Below are 23163 nucleotides of genomic sequence, written 5' to 3'. Positions count from 1 at the left end.
TCGTCGTCTGCGTCGCTGCTCGTGCTCGCGGCGGAGCGGTTCCACTCGAGGACCTTGGAGGTGGCCTGGCGGGAGCGCGACGACGACGAGGGCGCGCTCTTTGCGAGCTTGTCGAGGGTGCGCGGCGTGAGTCGGGGCGGAGGAGCCACGGTAGCTGTGCAGCTGGCAGTCTAGTGCGTGCGAAGTGGGGGTCCAGCTCGCCCTCGTCTCTCTCCCTCGAGCTTGCTCCGCGGTCGAGTCGATCCTCTCGCTCTCCTCCTCCCACCTCCTCGTGCTCCTAGCCGAGGTCTGCTGTGCCTCGTTCAACCTCGCACCAACCTGCAACCATGCCCAAGCACCGCGCCAACAGCAAAAAAGCCGCCCCGACCACGGCCCGCCTCGACCGCTCGGCTCAGCTCGACCAGCCCTTGTTCGAGATCGACACGGCCGGCAGCTCGTCCGTCCGCCACCAGCTCCTCGCCGACCAGGCCCCCGGTCAGGCCCGCCTCCGCAAGGGCCAGAGCTTCAAGAAGCCCCTCCGGTCCGACCTCATCCTCGCCCAGCGCTCGTCCGTCCCCGCCCTCAACAGCCGCGTCGTGCCCTCGGCCGACGCCCAGGCCAAGCGCGTCAAGGCCCGACTCGGCAAGGTCGACCGCGACACCAAGGACAAGCTGCGCCGCCTCGCTGGCAAGGACGGCCAGGGCGACGGCCTCTTTGCCCTCAAGTCGCTCAGCGACAGGCCCGAGGCCGTCGAGGGCGTCAAGGACGCTGGACGGTACGACGCGTGGGACGCGGCGCAGCAGGTCGAGGCGGGCGAGGACGACGACGCCAGCATGCGCGAGGTCCTTGCCCTGAGCAACCCCAAGACGCGCCCGGTCCCCAAGGTGCGCCCCCTTCTCTCACTCTTTCCCCGAGCCAGATCCTCTCTCTCTCTCTCGGGGCCGCCACTGATTCGACGGTACCGTTCCCGCAGGCGCCCTCGACGCTCGCCAACCACTCGCTCCTGTCGACGGCCCAGCCCCGCGCCGTCACGATCCCGCACCCGGGCTCGTCGTACAATCCGTCGCACGAGCACCACCAGGCGCTCCTCGCCTCGGCGCTCAAGCACTACGAGGCGGCCGAGGTGCGCGACGAGCGCGGCCAGGCGGCAAAGGACGCCATGGACGCGAGCCGGGCCCTCGCGCGCGGCCAGGAGACGTGGGAGGCCTACGCCGACGAGGTCGGCTCGGGCGAGAGCGACGCCGAGCTCGACATTGTCGACCCGGACGCGCACGCGCACAAGGAGCTCTTGAAGCGCCGCGCCGCCAAGCGCAAGACGACCAAGCAGCGCACGACGGCCGTCCGCGTCGCCCAGGAGGCGCGCGCGCTCGCCGACCGCCGCGCGATGAAGAAGCGCGTCGCGTCGGTCCAGAACGTGCGCGACGTCGAGGGCTCGATCACGCAGGCCGAGACGCTCTCGCTCGAGGACAAGGCGCTCGCGCTCCGGGCGCGCAAGGTGCGCCTCGCCGACCGGGGCCTGACCCGGTTCCGCTCGGGCCCGAACCGCGTCCCCGATGCGCCCGTCGCGTTCCAGCTCGGCGACGAGCTCGCCGACAACCTGCGCACGCTCCAGCCCGAGGGCAACTTGTGGAAGGAGTGGGTCAGCAGCGGCATGCGCAGGGGTCGCGTCCCGGTCGAGCGCGCCAACGAGGGCAAGAAGGGCGGCAAGCGTGGTGGGCGCGGTCACGACAAGGGCCACGGCTACAAGGAGAAGGAGAAGTGCGTCCCTCGTTCCTCTCTTCCTCGTCCCTCGTCCGCGTTCTGACCCTCTCCTCCTCGCGCGCACAGGTTCGCCTACAAGAACTGGTCCGGCTGAGCGTGCGCGCTATCAACTTGTCTCCCCTCGCTAGACTCTCCCTCGTCGTTCCCTCCCTCCTTCTTCTCGCCGCCTCGTCGTCCTCGGGTTGTACTCGTCCTCTGTTGCGGTCCTCGCTCGCCCTCGCACCTTGTAATGTACGCCTACGTTTCCGTCCCTGCCTCTGGCGCGTCGAGAGTGAACTCGCCCGAGAGCTAGGCCGACGCGCTCGTCGCGCGAGCCGAGAGATCTGGAGCTCTGGCCTTCGTCGCTCTCTCGCATCGCCCGCCGGCGTGCGAGCGCGCATAAGAGCACGCGTGCCCTCTCGCGGGCTCTCTCGACGCCTGGCTCGCACCGCCAGAAGCTCGACTCGCCTCGAATCCGACTCCCCACCTCGCGCGCCTGATGAGGGCTCCACGGCTCGCAGGTGCGTGGGCTCTCGCTCTGCGGCCTTGCACTGGTACTGACCCGCCCTCTGTACACAGTACCCGTCCTCGCAACCGGCCACGAGTACGCCCCGCTGTCGACTACGCCCTCGACGTTTCCTGGCTCTCCCGACCTCTCGTCGCCGCCGCTCAGCGAGCCGCCCGGCACCCCTTGGCGCTCGACCTTCACGCCTCAGCACCTCAAGCCGCCACCTGCGCAGCCTTTGTCGCCCGCCAGAGCAAGACGCGCCCTCCCTCTCGCCCTCGCCCTCGCCCTTGTCGCCCTCACCCTGTACCTCCTCGCCGCGCCGCTCCACCTCTCGTCCCTCCTCGACCACACGCGCCTCGGCTCGCAGTACCGACCCTGCACCGCCGTCGAGTGGTCCTCGGGCGCGTGGGTCCCCAAGGACCCGCCGCTAGCGCCCAACGCGTCGACGGTCGACGTCCTCGCCGCGTCCGGGTTCGAGGGCGTCACCCAGTCGTGGTTCAAGCCGGCGTGGTTCCTACACACCAAGCCGGGCGACTGGCTCAACATGGGCGAGGACGGGTACCGGTGGAGGGCGGCGCAGTGGCGGTGGGAGGCGGGAGGGAGAGACGTGTGTCGCGACGAGGTCGGACCGACCCAGGGCGAGGAGCTCCTGCGCGAGCTCGTTGAGCATGGAGGGTGGCTCATCGTCGGAGGTGCGTCCCACTCCCTCTCTCTCTCTCTCGTCGCCCGAGGCAAGCGCCCGTCCACCCGCAGCTGACCCCTCCCGTTCCCACCCTGCGCGCAGACTCGCTCGCCGAGCAGCACTTCTTCTCGCTCGGCTGCGTCCTGTTCCCGCACGTCTACGTCGTGTGGGGCGCCGGCTGGCAGGAGCAGCACATGTACCTCTCGCCCGACTCGCCCCTCGTCGCCTCGCTCGACCTCCCGCCCTCGTTCGACCTCGCCAAGACGCCCCTCGTCACCAACCTGCGCTCCGACCACGGCTTCACCAAACCCGAGCTCGTCGACATCTACGAGTCGACGCCGCAGAGCGCCGAGACGCCCTCGGCGCAGCTCTTCACCGACTACCCGGTCGACTCGCCGCCCGTCGAAGACTACCTGTCGCGGTTCGTCAAGCGCGAGAACCGGTACCGCGCCCTCGTGTTCAGCACGGCGGCGCACTTCACGCCTCGCGAGTTTGCCTTCCCCGCCGGCCAGAGCGCGATCGGGACCTTCTTTGCCGCCGTCGCGCAGCGGTGGGTCGACGTCGCCGCGCGGTACCTCGTCGAGCATGGGCAGGACGACGAGGGCGACGGCATCGAGCGCGAGGTCATCGTGCGCGGCGCGAGCAGCGGGCACGACGCGTGCCACGAGCGGGTCGGTGGCCCGCTCAACGCGACCGAGCGGCCCGAGCAGGAGAGCTACAACTGGAGCGAGATCCCGAGGTACAACGGCATCTTTGCGGTGCGTCCTCCTCTCTCCCTCTCTCTCTCTCTCTCTATGTCCCTCTGTTGCGGGCAGGGCGAGCGCTCACGAGCGTGCGCACCGTGCAGGACCTCGTCCAGAAGGCGGGCCACCCGAGGTTGTCGTACCTGTCGCTCGAGCGCCCGAGCCAGCTTCGCCCAGATGCCGTGAGTCCCTCTGCGCTTCTCGTTCTGCTGTCTCGAGTCGGGTCGACTCGGCGCAGCTTGAAGGACGGGATGGGGAAAGCTCACGCTCTGTCCCCTCGCGCAGCACTCGGAGGACTGCCTGCACTACGCCGTCGGGACCGGCGTGTTCGAGGGCTGGACCGACTACATCGCCTACTTCCTGCGCTCCAGATGGCGAGGAGGACGAGGAGGAGGAGATCTCGCGCCGGTCGACGCATAGGCGAGCGAGCGAGGGAGGAGCTGGAAGTCTGGGTTTTTCCTCGCCATCGCTTCTCTCGAGAGCGCCGAGCCGGGGAGAGAGAGAGAGACGGTGGCAGCAAAGTACAACACGAACATCGACAGCACGCACAGACAGCTACAGACCCGCTCGCCCGCTCGGTCCCCCTCCTCGCCTCGCGCTCGCCCTCGCCGACTCACCGCTTGCGCCCGCCTCGGCCCTGCGCCTTCATGCGGGGCTCGCACTGGGAGCAGTACCACGAGCCCTCGGGCGACTCCTTGAGGCCGATGCAGTTGAGGTGGAACCACTCGATCTTGCAGTCGGGCGCGTCGCAACCGATCATCTGCGACGACGACGAGGGGCGAGGTTGGTCAGTGAACAGGTTGGAGGAAAGAGGAAGGAAGAGGGGACGCACCTCGCCGAACGACGGCCGCTGGCAGAAGCAGTACGGCGTCAAGTCCTCGCCCTCGATCTCGGTCTCGACCTCCTCGACCACCTTCCTCTCCTCGTCGCCCCTCTTGCGCTTGTTGCTCCCTCCCCCGCCGCCGCCGCCCGTCGCCGCCAGGTGCGCCGCGAGTGCCGCCCCGTGCTGCGCCATCTGGTGCGACATGCCGCTCGCGCCTCCAGCTCCCGCCCCACCACCGCCGCCGCCGAGGCCGCCGTGCTGCTGCGCCGCCTGGAGCTGCGCCATCTGGGCCTGGCTCGCGAGCTGCTGCTGCGCGAGGTGCTGCGCCTGCTGCTGCGCGATCCGCAGCTGCTGCTGCTGCATCTGCTGCTGCTGCTGGAGGAACGCGAGGTTGGGCGGCTGCCCCTGCCCGCCGCCGCCGTGCTGCTGCCCGTGCTGCAGGTGCTGTTGCTGCTGCTGCTGCTGCTGCTGCAAGTGCGCATGCGGGTGCTGCCCGTGCTGCCCTCCCGCACCCTGCGCATGGTGCCCGCCGAGCCCCTGCGGCGTCCCTCCCGGGCCGGGCGACGCGTACGCGACGTTGGCGAGCCGCGAGGGCCCAGCACCACCGCCGCCGCCGACGCCGCCGCGCCGTGCGCCACCGCCGCCGCCCGACGCGCCGAGGGGCGTGCCCGGCGCGCCGCTGGTGCTGCTGCTCCCGCCGGGCGAGTTGGCGAACGCGTAGCCGGCGGGAAGGCCGTTCGGGCCCGGCGTCATCTGGGCCGGGAGGAGCGGGACTTGGCCCGCGCTCGCTTTGCGCTCTGCGGGAGGAGGGAAAGAGGGATGTCAATGAGGGGCTTGGTCGGTGACGAGGCGCGGGGGAGAGAGAGAGAGGAGGGGGGGACGCACTGTCGGCGTAGCCCGGTGTGCCCGGCGTGCCGTACGGCATGTACGAGTTGTAGGCGGCGCCACCTGGCGTGCCCGTGTACGACGGCTGGGCGTTGTACATGGCGGCGGGCGTCGCGGCGGCCATGTTGGGCGCGAACGAGGGCAAGGTCGGGAGCGGTGGGACGCTCGACGTGAGGAGTTCGAGTTGGGCTTGGAGGCGGTTCAGGTGGCGGGACAGCTGCGAGGGCGGCGAGAGAGAAAGTCAGGTTGCGCGCTCGTCGGGACGAGGAGCATTGGGCGGGTGAGGGCAACGCACGAGGTTGACGCCGCGCTCACTGAGCGCCACCTTCTCCTTGGTCGTGATCTCGGCATTGTCGAGGTCGAGCCTGTGCGCACGCCGTTTCGCCTCAATCAGTCTGCGCTCATCTGGGCAAGCACAGAGAGTAGATAAAGCGCGCGGGACGCACTTGATCTTCTTGGTGCTCGACTCCTCCTTGACGTTGGGGACGAGCAAGCCCTGGCCGCCCTGGGCGACCGGTCTCGCGTGCTTCTGGATGGCCTGGTCGCGCTGGAGGGCCCTCGAGCGCAGGTCCGACACGCGGCCCTCCTTGTGGCTGATCTCCTCGAGGATGTGGCACACCTCGGAGGGGAGGTTGTCGAGCGACGAGACAAAGTCGGCGAGGAGGACGGCCGCGTCCTCGGTCGACATGGCGAAGCGAGGGTCTTGAGCGCGTTGATCGAGTCGGTCGAGGTCCAAGGGGAGGTGAGGTCGAGGTACAGGAGGTCGAACACCCGGGTTGCTGATGAAGCTGGCGGGGGTGAACCTCGACGCGTGGGCGGTTGGTCGCGAGTCGAGTCGACGCAGACGAGTCCACAAGCTCTAGTGAAGTGCAGCTGGTGCCCTCACGTGGCCGTGAAGGAGCGGTGCGAGGGGCAAGTGATGAGGAGAGTGGGTCTCGGCGGAGGAGCGGCGGCGACGAACCAACTCTCGCCAGCCTCGCTCGAGGCTGTGCTGCAGGTGTGCATAATGCTAAAGAGAGTATCACAAGGACACTTCGCCGAGCATCGACCCGCTCAGAGGCCGTGGAGAGACGCCGACTCAACTCCGCCGAGCTCTGTTCTCGACGAGCTCATCTCGTCTCGCTCGCCGTCCACGCCCAGCTCGCCTAGCCGAGCCTGCACCCACTTGCAGCACTCGCTCCCTCGACCGTGTGACTGGCGCGCGCCACCCGGTAGCCCGTCCACGAGCCGCCGTCGTCGCTCCTCCCTCTTCCTCCTCCCCGAACCTCATCTCGCACCCAACCACCCGCCATGCCCGGCATCGCAACCGCCCCCGTCCCGGCACCAGTCGCCGGCCCGTCCAAGTCGGCCGCAGCCTACAAGGCCCGCACGGGCTTTGCCCCGACCTCGTTCCGCACCCTCGACCGCGAGAAGGCCTTCTCGCACCCGTCGACCGACGCGCACAAGTACACGGCCGCCCAGGAGCTCGTCCAGCCCCACGTCGACTCGTTCAACGCTCTGTTCGAGGGCGCACCGAGGCCAGACGGCTCGCTCGACGGCAGCAAGGGCCTCCTCGACCTCGGCGTAAAGGACCTCTTGCCCAAAGTCGTCTACGACCACAAGGGCGACGATGGCTCGCTCGGCAACCGTCTCGAGTGTGCGTCCCCTCTGTCCTCTCGTCGTCGTGAGCCAAGCGCCGTACTGACATTCCCCCGCCCCTCGCTCGCGCAGTCAAGGTCCTCGAGGTGTCGGTGGGGCGCCCGACCGGCTTCATGAAGGGCTCGCAGTCGCGGGAACGGAGGATCTACCCGACCGAGGTGCGCCCTACTTTCCCTCTCTCTCTCGTCGTGTCGCCCGAGCTGACCGATACTCGTTCCCGCAGGCGCGAGAGCGGTTAGCGACCTACGCCGGCCGCATGACGGCCAAGGTCGCCTGGTCCGTCAACGGCGGGCCGACCCAGATCGAGACTCGCGACCTCGGCAACCTCCCCATCATGGTCAAGGTGCGCCCCAACTTTCCCCGTCTCTCGTTCGCAGGTCGAGAGACTGACCCTTCCTCTCCCTCGCGCGCACAGTCGGCGCGGTGTCACCTGCGCAACCTGCCGCCAGCCGAGCTCGTCAAGCACCACGAGGAGGCCGAGGAGATGGGCGGCTACTTCATCATCAACGGCAACGAGCGCCTCATCCGGTTCCTCATCGTCCCGCGCCGCAACCACGTCACGTCCATCATCCGCCCCTCGTTCGGCAACCGCGGCGCGGCCTACACGCAGTACGGCGTCGCCATCCGCTCGGTGCGCGCCGACCAGACGTCGCAGACCAACACGCTCCACTACCTGTCGAACGGCGGCGCGACCTTGCGCTTCTCGTGGCGCAAGAGCGAGTACATGATCCCGGTCGTCATGATCCTCAAGGCGCTCACGGGCGCGACCGACAAGGAGATATTTCTCGGCATCCTCCAGCAGGACTTTGACAACACGTTCGTCACGGACCGCGTCGAGCTCCTCCTGCGCGGCTTCAACAAGGCGTACGGCCTCTTTACGCGCGAGCAGTGCCTCGACTTTATCGGCGACAAGTTCCGCGTCGTGCTCAACTGCCCCGAGGACTGGGACAACCTGCGCATCGGCCAGCACATGATCGACACGATCGTCCTCCCGCACCTCAAGGACCCGCGCGACAAGCTCCGCCTCCTCTTGTGCGTCCTCGCTCTCCTCTCTCTCTCTCGCTCTCGTCGAGCAGTCGAGCTTACTCTGGTCGAGCCCACCTACGCAGCTTCATGTTGCGCAAGCTGTACGCGCTCGTCGGCGGCGAGTGCTGCGCCGACAACCCCGACTCGCCTCAGCACCAGGAGATCCTCATGCCCGGCTTCCTGTACGGCATCATCCTCAAGGAAAAGGTCGACGAGTTCCTCAACGCCGTCGCCGGCCAGATGCGCCTCGACCTGCGCCTGCAGCAGCCCGGGACCGACCTCACCGACGCCAAGTACATCGCCAAGACGGTCGCGCGCGTCAACGCCGACGTCGGCGCCAAGCTCGCCTACTTCCTCGCGACGGGCAACCTCGTGTCGCCGTCCGGCCTCGACCTGCAGCAGGCGTCGGGCTACACGATCGTCGGCGAGAAGCTCAACTTTACGCGGTACATCTCGCACTTCCGGTCGGTGCACCGCGGCGCCTTCTTCGCCGAGCTCAAGACGACGACGGTCCGCAAGCTCCTGCCCGAGGCGTGGGGCTTCCTGTGCCCGGTCCACACGCCCGACGGCTCGCCCTGTGGCCTCCTGAACCACTTTGCGCACAAGTGCCGCCTCGTCCACCAGCACCTGCACGTCGACCACGTCCCGGCCCTCCTGTCGTCGCTCGGCATGCTCCAGCCGCTCGACCCGGCCATCGACAGCCGCAAGCACGTCGTCGTGCAGCTCGACGGCCGCATCGTCGGGTGGGCGACGCCGCTCCTCGCCAAGCAGCTCGCCGACGCCCTGCGCGTGTGGAAGACCGAGGGCGAGCACGACATCCCGCTCGACCTCGAGATCGGCCTCGTCCCGACGAGCCACGGCGGGCAGTACCCGGGCCTGTACCTGTTTGCGTCGCGCGCGCGCATGATGCGCGACGTCAAGCTCCTCGCCAACGGCAAGACCGACTCGGTCGGCCCGTTCGAGCAGGTGTACCTCGACATTGCGTGCATGAGCGAGGAGGTCGAGGAGGGCCTCACGTCGCACATCGAGTTCTCGCCGACGCACGTCCTGTCGCTCCTCGCCAACCTGACGCCGTTCAGCGACTACAACCAGAGCCCGCGCAACATGTACCAGTGCCAGATGTCGAAGCAGACGATGGGCACGCCCTCGACGGCGCTCCAGCACCGCACCGACAACAAGCTGTACCGCCTCCAGTCGGGCCAGACGCCCATCGTGCGCCCGGACCTCCACAACACGTACGGCATGGACGGCTACCCGAACGGCACCAACGCCATCGTCGCCGTCATCTCGTACACCGGGTACGACATGGAGGACGCCATGATCCTCAACAAGTCGGCCCACGAGCGCGGGTTCGGCCACGGCTCGATCTACAAGAGCCACATTGTCGACCTCAAGACGGTCCGAGGCGACAAGGGCTCGGGTGGGCAGCCCGAGGTGCACTTTGGGCTCGGGCCCGACGTGCGCGCCGACGACGACAAGTGGGCCTCGGTCGACTCGGACGGCCTGCCGCTCGTCGGCTCGAGGGTCAAGTCGGGCACCGTCATCGCCGCCTACTTTGACCGCACGGCGGGCAGGACCCGCGTCGAGAAGTACAAGGGCGACGAGGAGGCCTACATCGACGAGGTCCGGCTCATCGGTGAGCTCTCTCTCTCTGGGTGTCCTCGCTCTCGAGGCGCCGGTCACTGACTCTCTCTCTCTCTCCTACAGGCGACGACACGGCCGACGCTGCGCCCAAGAAGCTGCACATCAAGCTGCGCGTCCCGCGTTCGCCCGTCATCGGCGACAAGTTCTCGTCGCGCCACGGCCAGAAGGGCGTGTGCTCGCAAAAGTACCCGGCCGTCGACATGCCCTTTACCGAGTCGGGCATGCAGCCCGACGTCATCATCAACCCGCACGCGTTCCCGTCGCGCATGACGATCGGCATGTTCGTCGAGTCGATCGCGGCAAAGGCGGGCGCCATGCACGGCCTCGCGCAGGACGGCACGCCGTTCAACTTTTCCGAGGACGACACGCCGCTCGAGTACTTTGGCGAGCAGCTGCGCTCGGCCGGGTACAACTACTACGGCAACGAGCCCATGTACTCGGGCATCACGGGCGAGGAGTTCCACGCCGACATCTACATCGGCGTCGTCTACTACCAGCGCCTGCGCCACATGGTCGGCGACAAGTGGCAGGTGCGCACGACGGGCCCGCTCGACCAGACGACGCGCCAACCGGTCAAGGGCCGCAAGCGCGGCGGCGGCATCCGGTTTGGCGAGATGGAGCGCGACGCCCTGTTGGCGCACGGCACCTCGTTCCTCCTCCAGGACCGCCTCATGAACTGCTCCGACTACTCGACGGCGTGGGTCTGCCGCGACTGCGGGTCCATGATCTCGCTCGGGTACGACCAGGTCGCGCTCGCGAGCTCGCTCGCCGGCGGCCACGGCGGGCGGCACCCGGGCCTCGAGCTCAACGCTGGTCCCGGCGGCGAGCACTGCCGAGTGTGCCGCGATCGCGCCATCGAGGAATACGAGGCCGAGCAGGCGGCCGACGAGGCGCGAGCGGCGGCGGCGGCGTCCAAGTCCAAGGGCGGCAACAAGGCGATGGCGGTCGCCAAGGAGGTCAAGGTCAAGGGCGGCGAGCTCGACGTCGTCGCTGTGCCGTTCGTCTTCCGCCTCCTCGTCGCCGAGCTCGCGGCGATGGGCATCCAGGTGTCGGTCGGCATCGACTGAGGGAGGGCTCGCTGAGACAGCGGAGGGCAGGACCGGTCGCCTGCAACCCGAGCACGATAGACACGCACTCTCGAGTCGTCGGTCGAGGAGAGAGTATTGAAAGCGTCAAGAGGCCGGGGCAGCCAGGGAGAGCGAGGAGAGAGAGCAAGCCCGTCCTCGTCGACTTGAGAAGGTCGCCCTCGAACCTGTCACCTTGTCGCTCTCGCGCTCTCTGCTGCTATGACAGTGTTTTGGACGTCTGCGAGCTCTCGTCTGCGTTCGACCCGTGCCGGCGTGGAACGAGAAAGCGACGCCGTGGGCTGCAGAAGCGCTCGCAAGCCATTTGCGCGTTCAGGCCTCTCGAGCGTCGCGGTCTCTCTCCCTGGACTGCGAGTCGGCGTCGGCAGCGTCCGGCCGCTCTCAGTCGATGCACGCTCGACGATGGAGAGGCTGGAGCTTCGAGGCGGTCGTCGCTCGCGCTCCGAGATGTGCGAGAAGCTCTGACTGTAGCGTGGTCGACGCTGGCTCGTCAGCAAAGACTCTGCACGCTTGCGGCCGCTGCCCCAGGTCAAAAGTACAGGCCTCGGGCGCTCCGAGCAAGCTTGCTGCGGGTCCGTGCGAGGCGGCAGCAAAAGAGAAGAAACGTGCGAGGTGCTGTGGCCGGGAATCGAACCCGGGCCGTTTGCTGCCGCGAAAGGGTGGAAGGCAAACATTCTGCCATTGAACTACCACAGCATCGGTAAGCTGCAATTCCAAAAGTTGCAGCCACGTAAACAAGTCCGTGAGATGCCCGCTCGGACCTCCTTTTTTCGCCATGCCCGCTCGCGCTGCTTCTCTGCTCGGCGAGCACTCGAGCCAGTCGTCTGGCAGCCTGAGATAGCCCCACGAGAGTCAGCACAGGGGCGTTCGAGTCCGAGCGACACCGACGTCGAGGAAGGGCGCGAGGCTTCCGGCTCACGGTTTCTCTCGGCCGCACAAGTGCGCACAAGAGCCGGTCGACGCAGGCAGAGACGGAACGACAGTCTCGATAGCAGGGTAGCTACGTCTCGCGAAAGATCCCTCGCGCCGTCCACTCGTCCTCGCAACGGAACGCCGACGAGCGCTCGGACCTCTCTCCTCCTCCGTCGCCGACGCCCCCTCCGCCGCCGCACTCAGCGTCAACTGCGCACCTGACGTCGCCCCTGACCGAGAGGCGCATCTCGCCGCGCTCCGTTGCGGCCTTGTGCTCCCTGCGGAACAGCTCGCCGATCGTGTCACACTTGTGCGCCTCGAGCATGGCCCGGGCGACGTCGTCGGCAAAGGGGGCTGTAGAGCCATAAATCAGCACTATAGCGGGGCCAGCTGCGCGAGGTGCCCGTGTCGGACATGGCCTGGGAGATGTTGTCGAGGAGCTGGTCGGCAAGGTCGAGGAGCGAGGTGGCCCCTGAAGTCGACTCTGCGCGGCCTGCGCGGTGCGACAAGTCAGCTGTACGGTTCAAGAGAGGGTTCGTGCGAGTGAACGCACCTGGAGAGGCCTGCAGCGAGCTGAAAAAGCTCATCTTGACGACAAGAAGATGAGGAACTGGAAGTCAACGAGGCCCTGTCGCGCGCCCGCAGGAGGCTCGACTGGGTGCTTGAGGCCTTAGAGGTAGCTCTAGAGGGCCAGCAAGTGGCAAGGAGCTGTAGCGGGACTTGAAGGAGAGCTCCCTCCCTGCTCGTCGCCAAGTCGCGCCATCTGGCGGGGCAGAGCTCCTCCTCCTCGTCTCGCTGCGTCTGCCACGGCTCAGTCCTACGCGCAAGTCGCCCAGCAGTCGAACGGCAACCACCACCCGAGCACACACCGCTCTTCGCCGCCGCTCTCCCCTCCTTCCCTTTGACCAACCTCCGACCCGGGCTCGCACCTCGGCACTCGCCCTCGGCAGACTCGTCCAAGCAGCACACGAGCCTACACGCCACACGCTCTCGCCAAGCCGCTACACCTACCAGCCGCGCCCGCCAGCATGCAGCGCTCCGAGATGCCGACCCAGCCGCCGCCGGCCAAACGACCCGCCAGCACGGCCGCGAGCCTGATTGCCGGGTCCGCCGGCGGCATGTGCCAGGTCATCGCGGGCAACCCGCTCGACGTCCTCAAGACTCGCGCGCAGCTCGCCAAGCCGGGCCAGTTCAAGGGCACCATGGACATCGCCCTCCAGACGCTGCGCAACGAGGGCATCCTCGCCTTCTACAAGGGCAAGTCCCTCCCTTTTCTCTGCCACTCGTCCCCTAGAGCTCGATGAGAGGAGCGCACAGCTGACAGCACGTGCGCACACGCAGGTGTCACGCCGCCCTTGGTCGGCATCGCCGCCGTCAACTCGCTCCTGTTCGCCGCCAACACGGCCGCCCGTCGCCTCCTGTCGCCCTACCCGGACCAGCTGTCGATCCCGCAGATCATGGCCGCCGGCTCGATGGCCGGCTGCGTCCAGGCCGTCCTCGCGAGCCCGGTCGAGATGTTCAAGGTCCGCCTCCAGGCCCAGTACGGGCCCAACCCGAAGCGCCTGCGCGACATTGTCGGCGACATGTACCGCAAATACGGCTGGAAGAACGGCATCATGCGAGGGTACTGGGTCCGTCGTCTCGTTCCTCCTCGTCCCTCAACTCGAATCGGTGGTTTGACTCGCCGCATCCCCCCAGATCACGTTCGCCCGCGAGATCCCTGCCTACGCCGGTGCGTCCCCTCTATCTCTCTCCCGCACGTCACGCAGGTCAGCGACCGACGACGTCGAGTGCGCGCAGGCTTCTACGCCGGCTACGAGTGGTCCAAGCGAGCGCTGCAGAAGAAGCTCGACACGCCGTCGCTCCCCGTGTGGGCGACGCTCACCGCAGGAGGCGTCGGCGGCCTCGGCTACTGGACCGCATGGTGCGTCTGCGCAGTTCTCGAGACGCAGAAGGGCCTACTGACACCGTCTCTTCCTACAGCTACCCCCTCGGTCCGCCCTTTCTCGCCCTCGTTCCCGCGTCCGGCGTTCGAGCCTGACCTCGTCTCCCTCTCGCAGACGTCCTCAAGTCTCGCATCCAGAACGCCGAGCAGCCGCCTCGCGGCGCCAACTACATCATCAACACGTTCAAGCAGATCTACCGGCAAGAGGGCGCGCGCGCCTTCATCGCCGGTCTCACCCCTACTTGTACGTCCCCTCGGGCCCTCTCGACGTCTCGACGTGTCACTGAAGCGTCCTGTCGCTCGCAGATCTTCGAGCGTGCGTCTTCCTCTCGTCGTCGCCGGTCGTCGAAGCCGCACTGACCTCGTCCTTCCTCGCCACAGGGTCCCGGCGGCGGCAGCGACGGTACGTCCCTCTCTCCCCTCTGGTCCTCGCCCGGTCCCGAAGCGCGACTGACGAGCCGTTCCTCTGCAGTTTGTGGCGTACGAGCTCACGATGGAGTTCCTCGAGGAGCACACGTCGATTTGAGGACCCCTCTTTCTCGGCCACCTGGCGCCTCTCCTTCTCCCGTCTCGTCCCGAGAGAGACTCTCGCTCGTTCACTCGCTCTCTCGCTTCCGTTCTCGTGCAGCGAGAGGCGAAGGGAGCCGCCGCGGACCGCATCTCTCGCTCCGCGGACTTGCCCCCGAGCCGACTCGCGCTCGTCGCGCGCTCGCTTCTTCGCCTCTCGCTCTTCCTCTACTGCTCGAGGAGCGACCTTGGTCCTGCTGCGAGCGATCCTGGTCATGCCGTTGCCCTTGGGCCGGCCGTGCGACGCCTGTCGCCAGCGCCAGGTGCGTCCCCTTCCCTCTTTCCCTCCCACCTCTCTCTTTCGCCCTCCCTGACCTCGAGCGCCGGCGCAGGTTCGGTGCAGCCGCAGTCGACCGATCTGCGCCGCCTGCATCAAGTACAGCAAGAAGCGCCCCAACCACCTGTGCACCTTCCCGACGCCGGCACCTGTCCCTCGCTCGCCCGTCAAGCGCCCCGAGCGGACCGGCGCAGGCGCCGACAATGCTCCGGCCCTCTACAGCGTCGAGGAGGGCGGCTCGGCGGCCGCTGTGGGGCGCGACGAGCGGCGCGGATCGGCGGCTGGGCGTGTACTGAGGGCGGTCACGGTCGAGGTCGGGACAAGCTCAAGTGCGTGCCGCTTCGATTCCCTCTCGCTCTCCTTTGAGCCTCGAGCCCGGCGCCGACTTGATCCTGATGTATGTCCTGCAGAGCGCTCGTCCAAGGTCGCCAAGGTCGACCCGGGCGCCCCGACCGTCGAGCAACGCGCTCCAGTCCTGCCAGTCGACATCCCTCCCTCCCTCGTCCTTCCCGTCCTCCCCACGTTTCCCTTGACGCTTTCTCAGCACGTCACCGCGATGCCGGCCGACCTGGGCGCGCCGTCGCTCGTGCACCCGTACCTGTCGCCGTCGCCCGCACCTTTCGGTGGCCCGACTTCGCCGACGCCGACGAGGCTGGCTGCGACCGCCGAGCAGTACCCGCTGTCGCAGCAGTCGCTCGCGGGCCAGCCGGTCCTGCCTCCATCGCCGCCGCCGTCCGCCGTCGACGAGCAGCCGTGGTCCGTCGCCTCCCTCCTCGACTGAGCTCTTCCCCTCCTCCCTCCCTGGCTTATTCGCCTCTTCGTACCTCGACAGATACTGTGTTCGTCGCTCTCTCCCTGTCTCGTTCCCTCGTGCCTGCAATCGGACCTCGTTCTGTTCGCTCGACTTGGCGCTTCGACCCGGCGGCGGCGGTGCGCATGCAGACGACCCGCCTGCTGGATCGCCCTGCGTCTGCAAAAGCTCAAGAGAGAGCTCTACGAGGACGAGAAGCTGCAGGGACGCAGAGCTGGTCGGTCCGCAGCCTTCTCGGCCGCGCTTTCTGCAGCTGCAGGCCCGGCCCGCTCGCCGCCCGCCTCGTCTCCCGCCCTGCTACACCGCTGCTGCGACACGCCCGCGCGCTTCTAGGGCTTCCGACAGCCTGTACAGCCCAGCTCGGCGCCCTCACGAGCTTTTACGGCCGCGCCTCGCTGCGCTGGACCTCCCACCATCGACTCGCCATGATGAACTTTCGAGGCCGGCGCACGCCCTCTCGCTGGGCCAGCCGGCTCACGATCGAGGCCCAAGCTGCTCAGCATGCCCCCAGGCGGCGGTGCGGCGCGGCTGCGCGTCATCGCGCTCGCTGTGACCGGTGACCGCTGGCGCCATCTCGCGCGACCGAGAGGGTCCTCTGGCTCATCTCGCCGCGGGCCCTGTCGACGACGGGCCACCTTCCCTGCTACCTTCTCCGACCTCGACAGTACGGCGACCATGCATCTCGAGCACCCGTGCGTCCCCTCGTCTCCCTCCCTCCTCGACTCGACGTGAGCTCACTCTTCGCACGCTCGCAGCCCTCCTTGTCCGCCGACCTGCACGCACTGCCTCGCCTTCGACAATCACGCTCGCACCATCTGCTCGCTACCGCCCTCGCCCGGCTCGAAGTGGTGCCCGGTTCACGAGGAGCTCCAGGTGCGCCCTCATCCCTCCTCCCTCCTCCCCGACCGTCCTGTCGAGCTGAACTCATGCCCTTGCACAGGCCAAGCTCCTCAAGACGTACAAGCGCCTCACGGTCGCCTTCGAGGCGCACGACGAGACGCTCCTGCCCCCGTGCGTCGAGGACGTTGTGCGCGAGCGTGACCTTGCGAGGCTGCGGCTGTGGAGCGAGGCGGCGCGCCATCGGTGGTCGCTCGCTCGGCGGGTCATCGTCTCGAGGGCAGAGCATCACGCGCAGTTCTATGCTGGAGGAGATTGGGGCCATTGCCGCTTCGTCGAGACTGTGTACGTCCCCGTCGCCTCCGTCAGGCCTTCCTTCCGGGCACCTCGAGATCTAACGCGCCAATTCCTGCAGACGTGCCGAGAGCGCCCGTATGGAGCGTCTCCTTCGTGTTCTCGATCAGCAAGCCTACTCGGTGCGTCTCTTTTCTCTTCGTCGAGCGGCCGAGCGTGACTGACCGCTTTCCCTTTCGCAGGTCACCCTCGTCCGGCAGTCGGCCTCATGGGTCCTCGACGTCCCGACCGGTCCCGCCTTCATCTGCAACGACTCAAAGCCTGCCTCGGACGCCGACAAGCTCGCCGATACGCCCCTCACGCCGCCGCCGAGCCCGCCGAGCCCGGCAGGGCGCAACCTTCCTCGTCGCGCGAGCGGGCCGAGCACAAAAAAGGTCCGGCGGCGTCGCGCCAGCTCGACAGCTCAAGTTTCGACCCAGGCGGCCGACCTCGACACGTTCTTCGCGCCGCCGTCGCCAGCCTCGCCGCCGCCGAGCTCTCGCGACCTCCTCGCTCGCCTCCGCACCTATCTCGTGCCGCCTGCCGATCTCCTCCCGAACGTCCCGGGCACGACCTGGACGCGCTTTGTCGAGACCGTCTTTCGCCATGTCGTCCTGCGCGTTCCCGCCCTCGCGACCCTCGCCCTCGCCGCCACATCCGGCCCCGACTTTTCGCCTGCGCCATCGCTCGACACGGCCACGACGCCTACCGCCCTCGTCATCGCAGCGCCCACGAGCGTCCATGCCTTCCTGGACCTGCTCGAGTCGCGCCTCGCGCCCGCCTTTCTGCCCGCCGGGTCCGTGCCCTCGAGCGAGGTCGGCGAGCGCGAGGTCGAGTTGCTGTGGCGCGCGCTCAAGTTCGCCCGAGGCGCGCCGAGCAGTGCCACCATCACGAGCGCCGACGACGCGCCCGAGGGCGACGACGGCTTGCTCGGCGTCGGCGTCCTGGCGGACGCGCTCGACATCGTCTTTGGCGAGGCGGCCGACTCGGACGACGACAAGTGCGCCCATGACGGCGGCGGCGACGCCTCGAGCTTGGTCGTTCTCGGTGCGAGGATGCGCAAGGACCAGCAGCTCAAGGTGGAGTGGCCTCGTGCGGGCTGGGACCTCTTCTATCAACTCGTGAGCCCTCTTCTCCTTCCTCGTCTCGCTCTCCCCATGTCGGGCTCTTCCTGACGCCCCTTCTTCCCGTCTGCAGGTCGCCTGTCCGGGCTGCACCCTCATCGCGACCCGCTCCTTCGCGACCTGGACGACCAACCGCCGTCTCGCCGCCCTCGGCCACTTTCCGGCTTGGGCAGCCTCGTGCGAGTCGACCGCCGAGCGCGTCTTTCGCCTCAGCCGCGTCGTCCTCTGCACGAGCAACAGCTGTACGGCCGGCAAAAAGGTCAAGCGCGTCGAGCAGAAGGACTCGGCGGCGAAAAAGGGCAAGGGCAAGAAGACGATCTTCCTCGAGGAGCTCGAGCGCAACTGGATGTACATCAAGCTTGTGCGCCCCATCTCTCTCTCTCTATCTCATGCACTTGCGGTCACTGACCGACTCCCTCGCGCAGCCTGTCGACGACGGCCGCTCCGCCGAGATCCTCGACCGCCTCTCGTCGCTCTCGGACCGCTTCACCGTGCTCGCCCGCCGCACCGCCATCGACGAGGTCACACACCGTCCGCCGAGCTCTGGGTCGTCGTGCAGCAGCGCTTGTCGGTGCTCGTGCTGCAAGGACGGCGACATGTGGCTCAACCGCGTCCGCTCGGGATTCAGCCCAGTCGAGCGACGCGCCGCACGTTGGACCACCTCGAGCTGTGCGTCTTCTGTCCTCCTCCCATTCTCGAGCCGAGTGCAGCTCACTGACTATCTGCGGACGTCCCTATCGCAGTCTTTCCGCGCGACACGATCCTCTCGACCCTCCTCAAGTCGTCCTCGCCCGAGTCGCGCTTTCACGACGCGCCCTACGCCGACACGTACGACGCCGTCATCTTGGACTCGGCGCCCGCGACGCACGACAAGTGGACCGCCTTTGCCGACGACGTCGCCCGGGCCATGCTCGAGGCGCACAAGTGCGACACGATCGGCGAGCTGTTCCGCAGGGAGCACAAGGCCGCAACGGAGCGCGGCGAGATGCGCCTCTCGGTCAGGGGCGACGTCAGGTGCGCAGTTGACGCTGAGTGCGGCGGCGGAGGGGGCGTCGGCGACGGAGGAGGAGAGAGGTCCGAGCGCTCGTCGGCGTTCCGTTGCGAGGACGAGTGGACGGCGCGAGGGATCTTTCGCGAGACGTAGCTACCCTGCTATCGAGACTGTCGTTCCGTCTCTGCCTGCGTCGACCGGCTCTTGTGCGCACTTGTGCGGCCGAGAGAAACCGTGAGCCGGAAGCCTCGCGCCCTTCCTCGACGTCGGTGTCGCTCGGACTCGAACGCCCCTGTGCTGACTCTCGTGGGGCTATCTCAGGCTGCCAGACGACTGGCTCGAGTGCTCGCCGAGCAGAGAAGCAGCGCGAGCGGGCATGGCGAAAAAAGGAGGTCCGAGCGGGCATCTCACGGACTTGTTTACGTGGCTGCAACTTTTGGAATTGCAGCTTACCGATGCTGTGGTAGTTCAATGGCAGAATGTTTGCCTTCCACCCTTTCGCGGCAGCAAACGGCCCGGGTTCGATTCCCGGCCACAGCACCTCGCACGTTTCTTCTCTTTTGCTGCCGCCTCGCACGGACCCGCAGCAAGCTTGCTCGGAGCGCCCGAGGCCTGTACTTTTGACCTGGGGCAGCGGCCGCAAGCGTGCAGAGTCTTTGCTGACGAGCCAGCGTCGACCACGCTACAGTCAGAGCTTCTCGCACATCTCGGAGCGCGAGCGACGACCGCCTCGAAGCTCCAGCCTCTCCATCGTCGAGCGTGCATCGACTGAGAGCGGCCGGACGCTGCCGACGCCGACTCGCAGTCCAGGGAGAGAGACCGCGACGCTCGAGAGGCCTGAGCGCGCAAATGGCTTGCGAGCACTCCTGCAGCTCACGCCGTCGCGTTCTCGTTCCGCGCCGACACGAGTCGAACACAGACGAGAGCCTGAAGACTTTCAACGGACCGTCACGGCAGCAGAGAGCGCGAGAGCGACAGGTTTGACAGGTCCGAGGGCGACCTTCTCAAGTCGACGAGGACGGGCTCGCTCTCTCGTCTCTCTGATTCCCTGGCTGCCCCGGCCTCTCGACGCTCTCGAGACTCACTCCTCGACAGAGAACTCGAAGATGTGTGTCGATTGTGCTCAAAGAGCTGGCAACCCGCTCCGGCCACGCCTTGCTCGCGGCGCAGATTCGCCTCTTCGTGCGGTCGCCCTGCGGCAGCGAAGCTTCGAGCAGGTGAGAGAGAGAGAGAAGAGAGGCTTGCGAGCAAAGTGGAAAGAAGGAAAGAGCGGCAACTTGAACCGGCTCGACTCGGCCGGAATCGCGAGCTGGCTGGCCCGCACGCGGCCAAGTCCCAAGTCGACTCGACCGCTTCCTCACCCTCGCTCACGGCACTCGCTGCTCGAAAGCAACCTGCACAGACTCGCTCGAGCACGTATCGCAACATGCCCAGCCACACGTTCGCCTCGCCGCCCAAGCCCTTCACCGTCGACTGGTCCTCGCAGGTCGACGACCTTCACCGCCGCCTCGACAACGCCCGCTGGCCCGCGCAAGAGGTCGTGCCCACCGACGTGAGCGAGACCGACCACTACAGCAGCTTCGGCCTCGGCGCAGGGCCACAGCTCGCCCTCATGAAGGACCTCGCCCGGGGTTGGCGCCAGTTCAACCAGGAGGCGGTGCAGAAGCGGCTCAACAGGTGCGTCCTCTCTTGCAAGATGAGCCTACGAGAGCGTACTGACTCGCGGAACCCGTGCAGCTTCAACCACTGGACCGTCGACATCGAGGACCTGTCGATCCACTTCCTCCACCACCGCTCGACTCGCGCCAACGCGATCCCGCTCATCCTGTGCCACGGGTGGCCCGGCGCGTTCCACGAGTTCCTTCACGTCATCTCGAGCCTCACCGAGCCCGAGTCGAGCGACGCCCAGGCGTTTCACTGCATCGTCCCGTCGCAGCCCGGCTTCACCTTCAGCTCGCCGCCCAAGACGGCCAAGTGGGGCATGGACGACACGGCGAGGGTCTTTGACAAGCTCATGACGGGCCTCGGCTACGACACGTGCGTCCCCTCTCTCCTTTACGTCTCTCGAGCCGAGCCGAGAATGACCTCTCGCCCCCGCACGCAGGTACGTCGCGCAGGGCGGCGACTGGGGCTCGATCACGGCTCGCTGCCTCGGCTCTGTCCACAAGGAGCACTGCGTCGGTGCGTCCTCCTCCACCTCGAGCCCGATCTCTCTCGCATGCGCACTGACCCTCGTTCCCGATCCAGCCGTCCACCTCAACTTCTGCCCGGTGCCGCCGCCGTTCTCACGTACTAAGCTCTCATGTTTGAACAATAAAATTAATATAAATCAGCAACTTAAATAGCCTCTAAGGTTTTAAGTTTTATAAGAAAAAAAAGAATATATAAGGCTTTTAAAGCTTTTAAGGTTTCACCCTTTTATTCGACGAGCCTGACACCCCTCGTCTCTGCAGCTCGTCCTACTACGCCATGCAGCAGCTTACGGTGCGTGTCGAGCTCGCTCTGTACGAGCGAGAGAGAGGACCGACCGCTCACGGACCTTCTCCTCGTCGCAGCCGCGCACGCCGGCGTACGGCCTGAACGACTCGCCGATCGGCCTGCTCGCCTGGATCGGAGAAAAGGCGCGCGCTCGCCCTTCCTCTGTACCTCTCGACGACCGGATACTGACCTCGAGACGTCGCGCAGATGGTCCCCGGCATCGAGGAGGCGCGCAAGCACCCGAACCCGACGTGCGCCTCTCGCCGTCTTTCCCTCTCTCTCATTCGCCGTCGACTGATCCACTTTGCCGCCACAGACTCGATCACGATGCCCTGTACCTCACCCTGTCGCTCTACTGGTTCAGTGCGTCCCTCGCTCGCCGTCCTCGCCCTCCTTCGCAAACTGACGCCTCTGCCTTCCGCAGCCGGCTCGATCGGCTCGAGTTTCCTCCCCTACGCCCTCAACCCGCACTTCAGCACCTTCCTCGTCGCGCCCAAGTACCACCTGCCCAACTTTGCCCTGTCGTCGTTCCCGCACGAGCTCTTCTGCCCGACGCCCAAGGACGCGGGGAGGTCGGGCACGCTGCGCTGGTTCAAGGAGGCCGACGACGGCGGGCACTTTGCGGCGCTCGAGAAGCCCGACGTCTTTGCCGAGCACGTCAGGGAGGCGGTCGCGGCGATGCTCCCCAAGCAGTAGCGAGGGCTCGAGCGCGCGCGCTTTCGAGAGGGGGGGATCTTTCCGAGGCCAGCTTCTCTTTCGTCCATTCTGTGCAGCGACGACTTGCAGTGAAACAATCTCTTGACGTCTCTCGGCGAGCGAGCGTGACTGGCAGAAAGGGAAAACGAGAGAGGAGGACGACGACCAAGTTACACGCGCGCGTCTGCGGCCTGCTCCTGCTGCTGCGCCACCTCGGCCGCGACGGCATCTGCCAGAGCGGCCTGTGCCTCGCCCTCGAGCTCTGCCTCGTCAAACTCGAACTCGTCCTCGGGGTCAAACGCGTACTGCTCGACAAAGGGCCCGTACGGGTCGACGCGCTCGATGACCTCGTCGACGGCGCCGAGCTCGATGACGACGTTGCGCCGCTTGACAATGTCCCACACCGTCAGGTCCTGCACGTCGGTGACGAGGGCGACGTCGGGAATGTTGCCGACGGCGAGCTCGAACGCGGCGCGCGACTGGACCGTCGTCGCGTCGTCGGTGCGCGCCGCGTTGCTCGCCGTGACGAACAGGGCGTCGGTCCAGCCGCGCGTGGCGAGCTTCTGGCTCAGGACGCGCGTGCGCGGCTCGTCGAGGCCGAGCTGGTCGACGACGACGAGGTTGCCCGAGCGCCACTTCTCGGACAGCGACACGCGCAGGCCGAGCTGCTCCTCCTTGCGGTTGATCTTGCGCATCCACCCGTCGGGGCCCTTGGGCCTCGGGCCAAACGCGCGCCCGCCGCCCTTGAGCATCGGGCTGCCGCGGTCGCCGAGGCGGGCGCGACCGGTGCCCTTTTGCGGGCGCATCTTCTTGCCGCTGAAGGCGACCTCGGCGCGGTTCTTGGTCGAGGCCGTGCCGGCGCGCAGGGACGACAGGTGCGCCGTGATGATCTTGTGCAGCAGGGTCGGGCGCGCGGGGACGTCGAACAGGGGAGCGGGGAGGGGGACGACCATGGGCTCGGTCGCGGCGGGCGAGGTCGAGTCGGGCGAGGTGGCGAGCTTGGGCGAGTAGAATCGCCGCAGGCGGACGTGGACGAAGGCATCGCCGAGGGACGACTCGGCTGCGGGTGCGGAAGAGGCGAGGCGAGGTCAGCTCTCTCGAGAGGGAGATGAGGACGAGGAGGAGGAGGGGGAGCGGGGGCGCACCGTCAAACGGCAGCGAGTCGCGGGTGGATGGCGCAGAGGTCGACGATGAGGCTACTGGTGCCGCCTGGGCGTCGCCTGCACCGCTCAGAGGCGCCGCCGCCTCGGTTGCGAGCGCCCGGGAGCACGAGGCGAACGAAGGCTGCGGGCGAGCGAGAGGGGTCAGGCGGGTGCGCGCGCGCAGGTGGTACAGGTGTGACGCACCCTGACAGCCCTCCGTGTTGCAGCAAGGAACGACATGGTGCGAGTAGCGGCGAGTTGAGGACGAACGACCCTCTTCCGCCCGCGATTTTCCCA

General features: G+C 67.4%; 8 protein-coding genes and 2 non-coding genes across 10 annotated transcripts; 7 read left to right on the top strand and 3 right to left on the bottom strand.

Moving 5' to 3' along the window:
* Positions 1-326: 326 nt before the first annotated feature.
* Positions 327-1834, top strand: RHOBADRAFT_40718 (uncharacterized protein; the record flags this gene model as incomplete). The annotated part of the gene is made up of 3 exons (XM_018413755.1): positions 327-863; positions 953-1737; positions 1807-1834. The coding sequence occupies 3 exons, from the start codon at positions 327-329 to the stop codon at positions 1832-1834; spliced, it is 1350 nt and encodes a 449-aa protein (XP_018274223.1).
* Positions 1835-2715: 881 nt separating this feature from the next.
* RHOBADRAFT_65869 (uncharacterized protein) lies at positions 2716-4118 on the top strand. Its single transcript, XM_018418802.1, has 4 exons — positions 2716-2919; positions 3012-3667; positions 3757-3834; positions 3938-4118. The coding sequence occupies exons 1-4, from the start codon at positions 2772-2774 to the stop codon at positions 4070-4072; spliced, it is 1017 nt and encodes a 338-aa protein (XP_018274222.1). The 5' UTR covers positions 2716-2771; the 3' UTR covers positions 4073-4118.
* A 147-nt stretch (positions 4119-4265) lies between these two features.
* Positions 4266-4667, bottom strand: RHOBADRAFT_10950 (uncharacterized protein; the record flags this gene model as incomplete). Its single annotated transcript, XM_018412020.1, has 2 exons — positions 4266-4412; positions 4485-4667. 2 exons carry the CDS (start codon positions 4665-4667, stop codon positions 4266-4268), a joined length of 330 nt encoding a protein of 109 aa, XP_018274221.1.
* A 1965-nt stretch (positions 4668-6632) lies between these two features.
* Positions 6633-10801, top strand: RHOBADRAFT_50673 (uncharacterized protein). The gene is made up of 6 exons (XM_018415440.1): positions 6633-6996; positions 7071-7156; positions 7222-7341; positions 7414-8030; positions 8108-9660; positions 9732-10801. The coding sequence occupies exons 1-6, from the start codon at positions 6651-6653 to the stop codon at positions 10733-10735; spliced, it is 3726 nt and encodes a 1241-aa protein (XP_018274220.1). The 5' UTR covers positions 6633-6650; the 3' UTR covers positions 10736-10801.
* A 565-nt stretch (positions 10802-11366) lies between these two features.
* Positions 11367-11449, bottom strand: RHOBADRAFT_t2. The gene has a single exon. It is a non-coding gene; the product is annotated as a tRNA-Gly (tRNA).
* Positions 11450-12577: 1128 nt separating this feature from the next.
* RHOBADRAFT_65867 (uncharacterized protein) lies at positions 12578-14172 on the top strand. The gene is made up of 9 exons (XM_018418801.1): positions 12578-12922; positions 13007-13296; positions 13364-13397; positions 13466-13589; positions 13649-13659; positions 13726-13854; positions 13917-13926; positions 13992-14013; positions 14083-14172. The coding sequence occupies exons 1-9, from the start codon at positions 12694-12696 to the stop codon at positions 14134-14136; spliced, it is 903 nt and encodes a 300-aa protein (XP_018274219.1). The 5' UTR covers positions 12578-12693; the 3' UTR covers positions 14137-14172.
* Positions 14173-14392: 220 nt separating this feature from the next.
* On the top strand, positions 14393-15235 carry RHOBADRAFT_40713 (uncharacterized protein; the record flags this gene model as incomplete). The annotated part of the gene is made up of 3 exons (XM_018413754.1): positions 14393-14440; positions 14510-14783; positions 14865-15235. The coding sequence occupies 3 exons, from the start codon at positions 14393-14395 to the stop codon at positions 15233-15235; spliced, it is 693 nt and encodes a 230-aa protein (XP_018274218.1).
* Positions 15236-19007: 3772 nt separating this feature from the next.
* On the top strand, positions 19008-19090 carry RHOBADRAFT_t5. Its single transcript has one exon. It is a non-coding gene; the product is annotated as a tRNA-Gly (tRNA).
* Positions 19091-19932: 842 nt separating this feature from the next.
* RHOBADRAFT_47848 (uncharacterized protein) lies at positions 19933-21834 on the top strand. The gene is made up of 9 exons (XM_018415055.1): positions 19933-20227; positions 20288-20587; positions 20655-20731; positions 20798-20831; positions 21004-21034; positions 21106-21171; positions 21236-21279; positions 21345-21391; positions 21453-21834. The coding sequence occupies exons 1-9, from the start codon at positions 19977-19979 to the stop codon at positions 21722-21724; spliced, it is 1122 nt and encodes a 373-aa protein (XP_018274217.1). The 5' UTR covers positions 19933-19976; the 3' UTR covers positions 21725-21834.
* A 41-nt stretch (positions 21835-21875) lies between these two features.
* On the bottom strand, positions 21876-23106 carry RHOBADRAFT_50670 (uncharacterized protein; the record flags this gene model as incomplete). The annotated part of the gene is made up of 3 exons (XM_018415439.1): positions 21876-22784; positions 22870-23008; positions 23071-23106. 3 exons carry the CDS (start codon positions 23104-23106, stop codon positions 21895-21897), a joined length of 1065 nt encoding a protein of 354 aa, XP_018274216.1. The 3' UTR covers positions 21876-21894.
* Between the last annotated feature and the right edge of the window lie 57 nt (positions 23107-23163).

This window comes from Rhodotorula graminis (assembly GCF_001329695.1).
Source record: "Rhodotorula graminis WP1 unplaced genomic scaffold RHOBAscaffold_1, whole genome shotgun sequence".
NCBI classification, from domain to species: domain Eukaryota; kingdom Fungi; phylum Basidiomycota; class Microbotryomycetes; order Sporidiobolales; family Sporidiobolaceae; genus Rhodotorula; species Rhodotorula graminis.
Note: the sequence above shows the minus strand (reverse complement) of the source record. Positions and strands in the feature narration are given on the sequence as shown.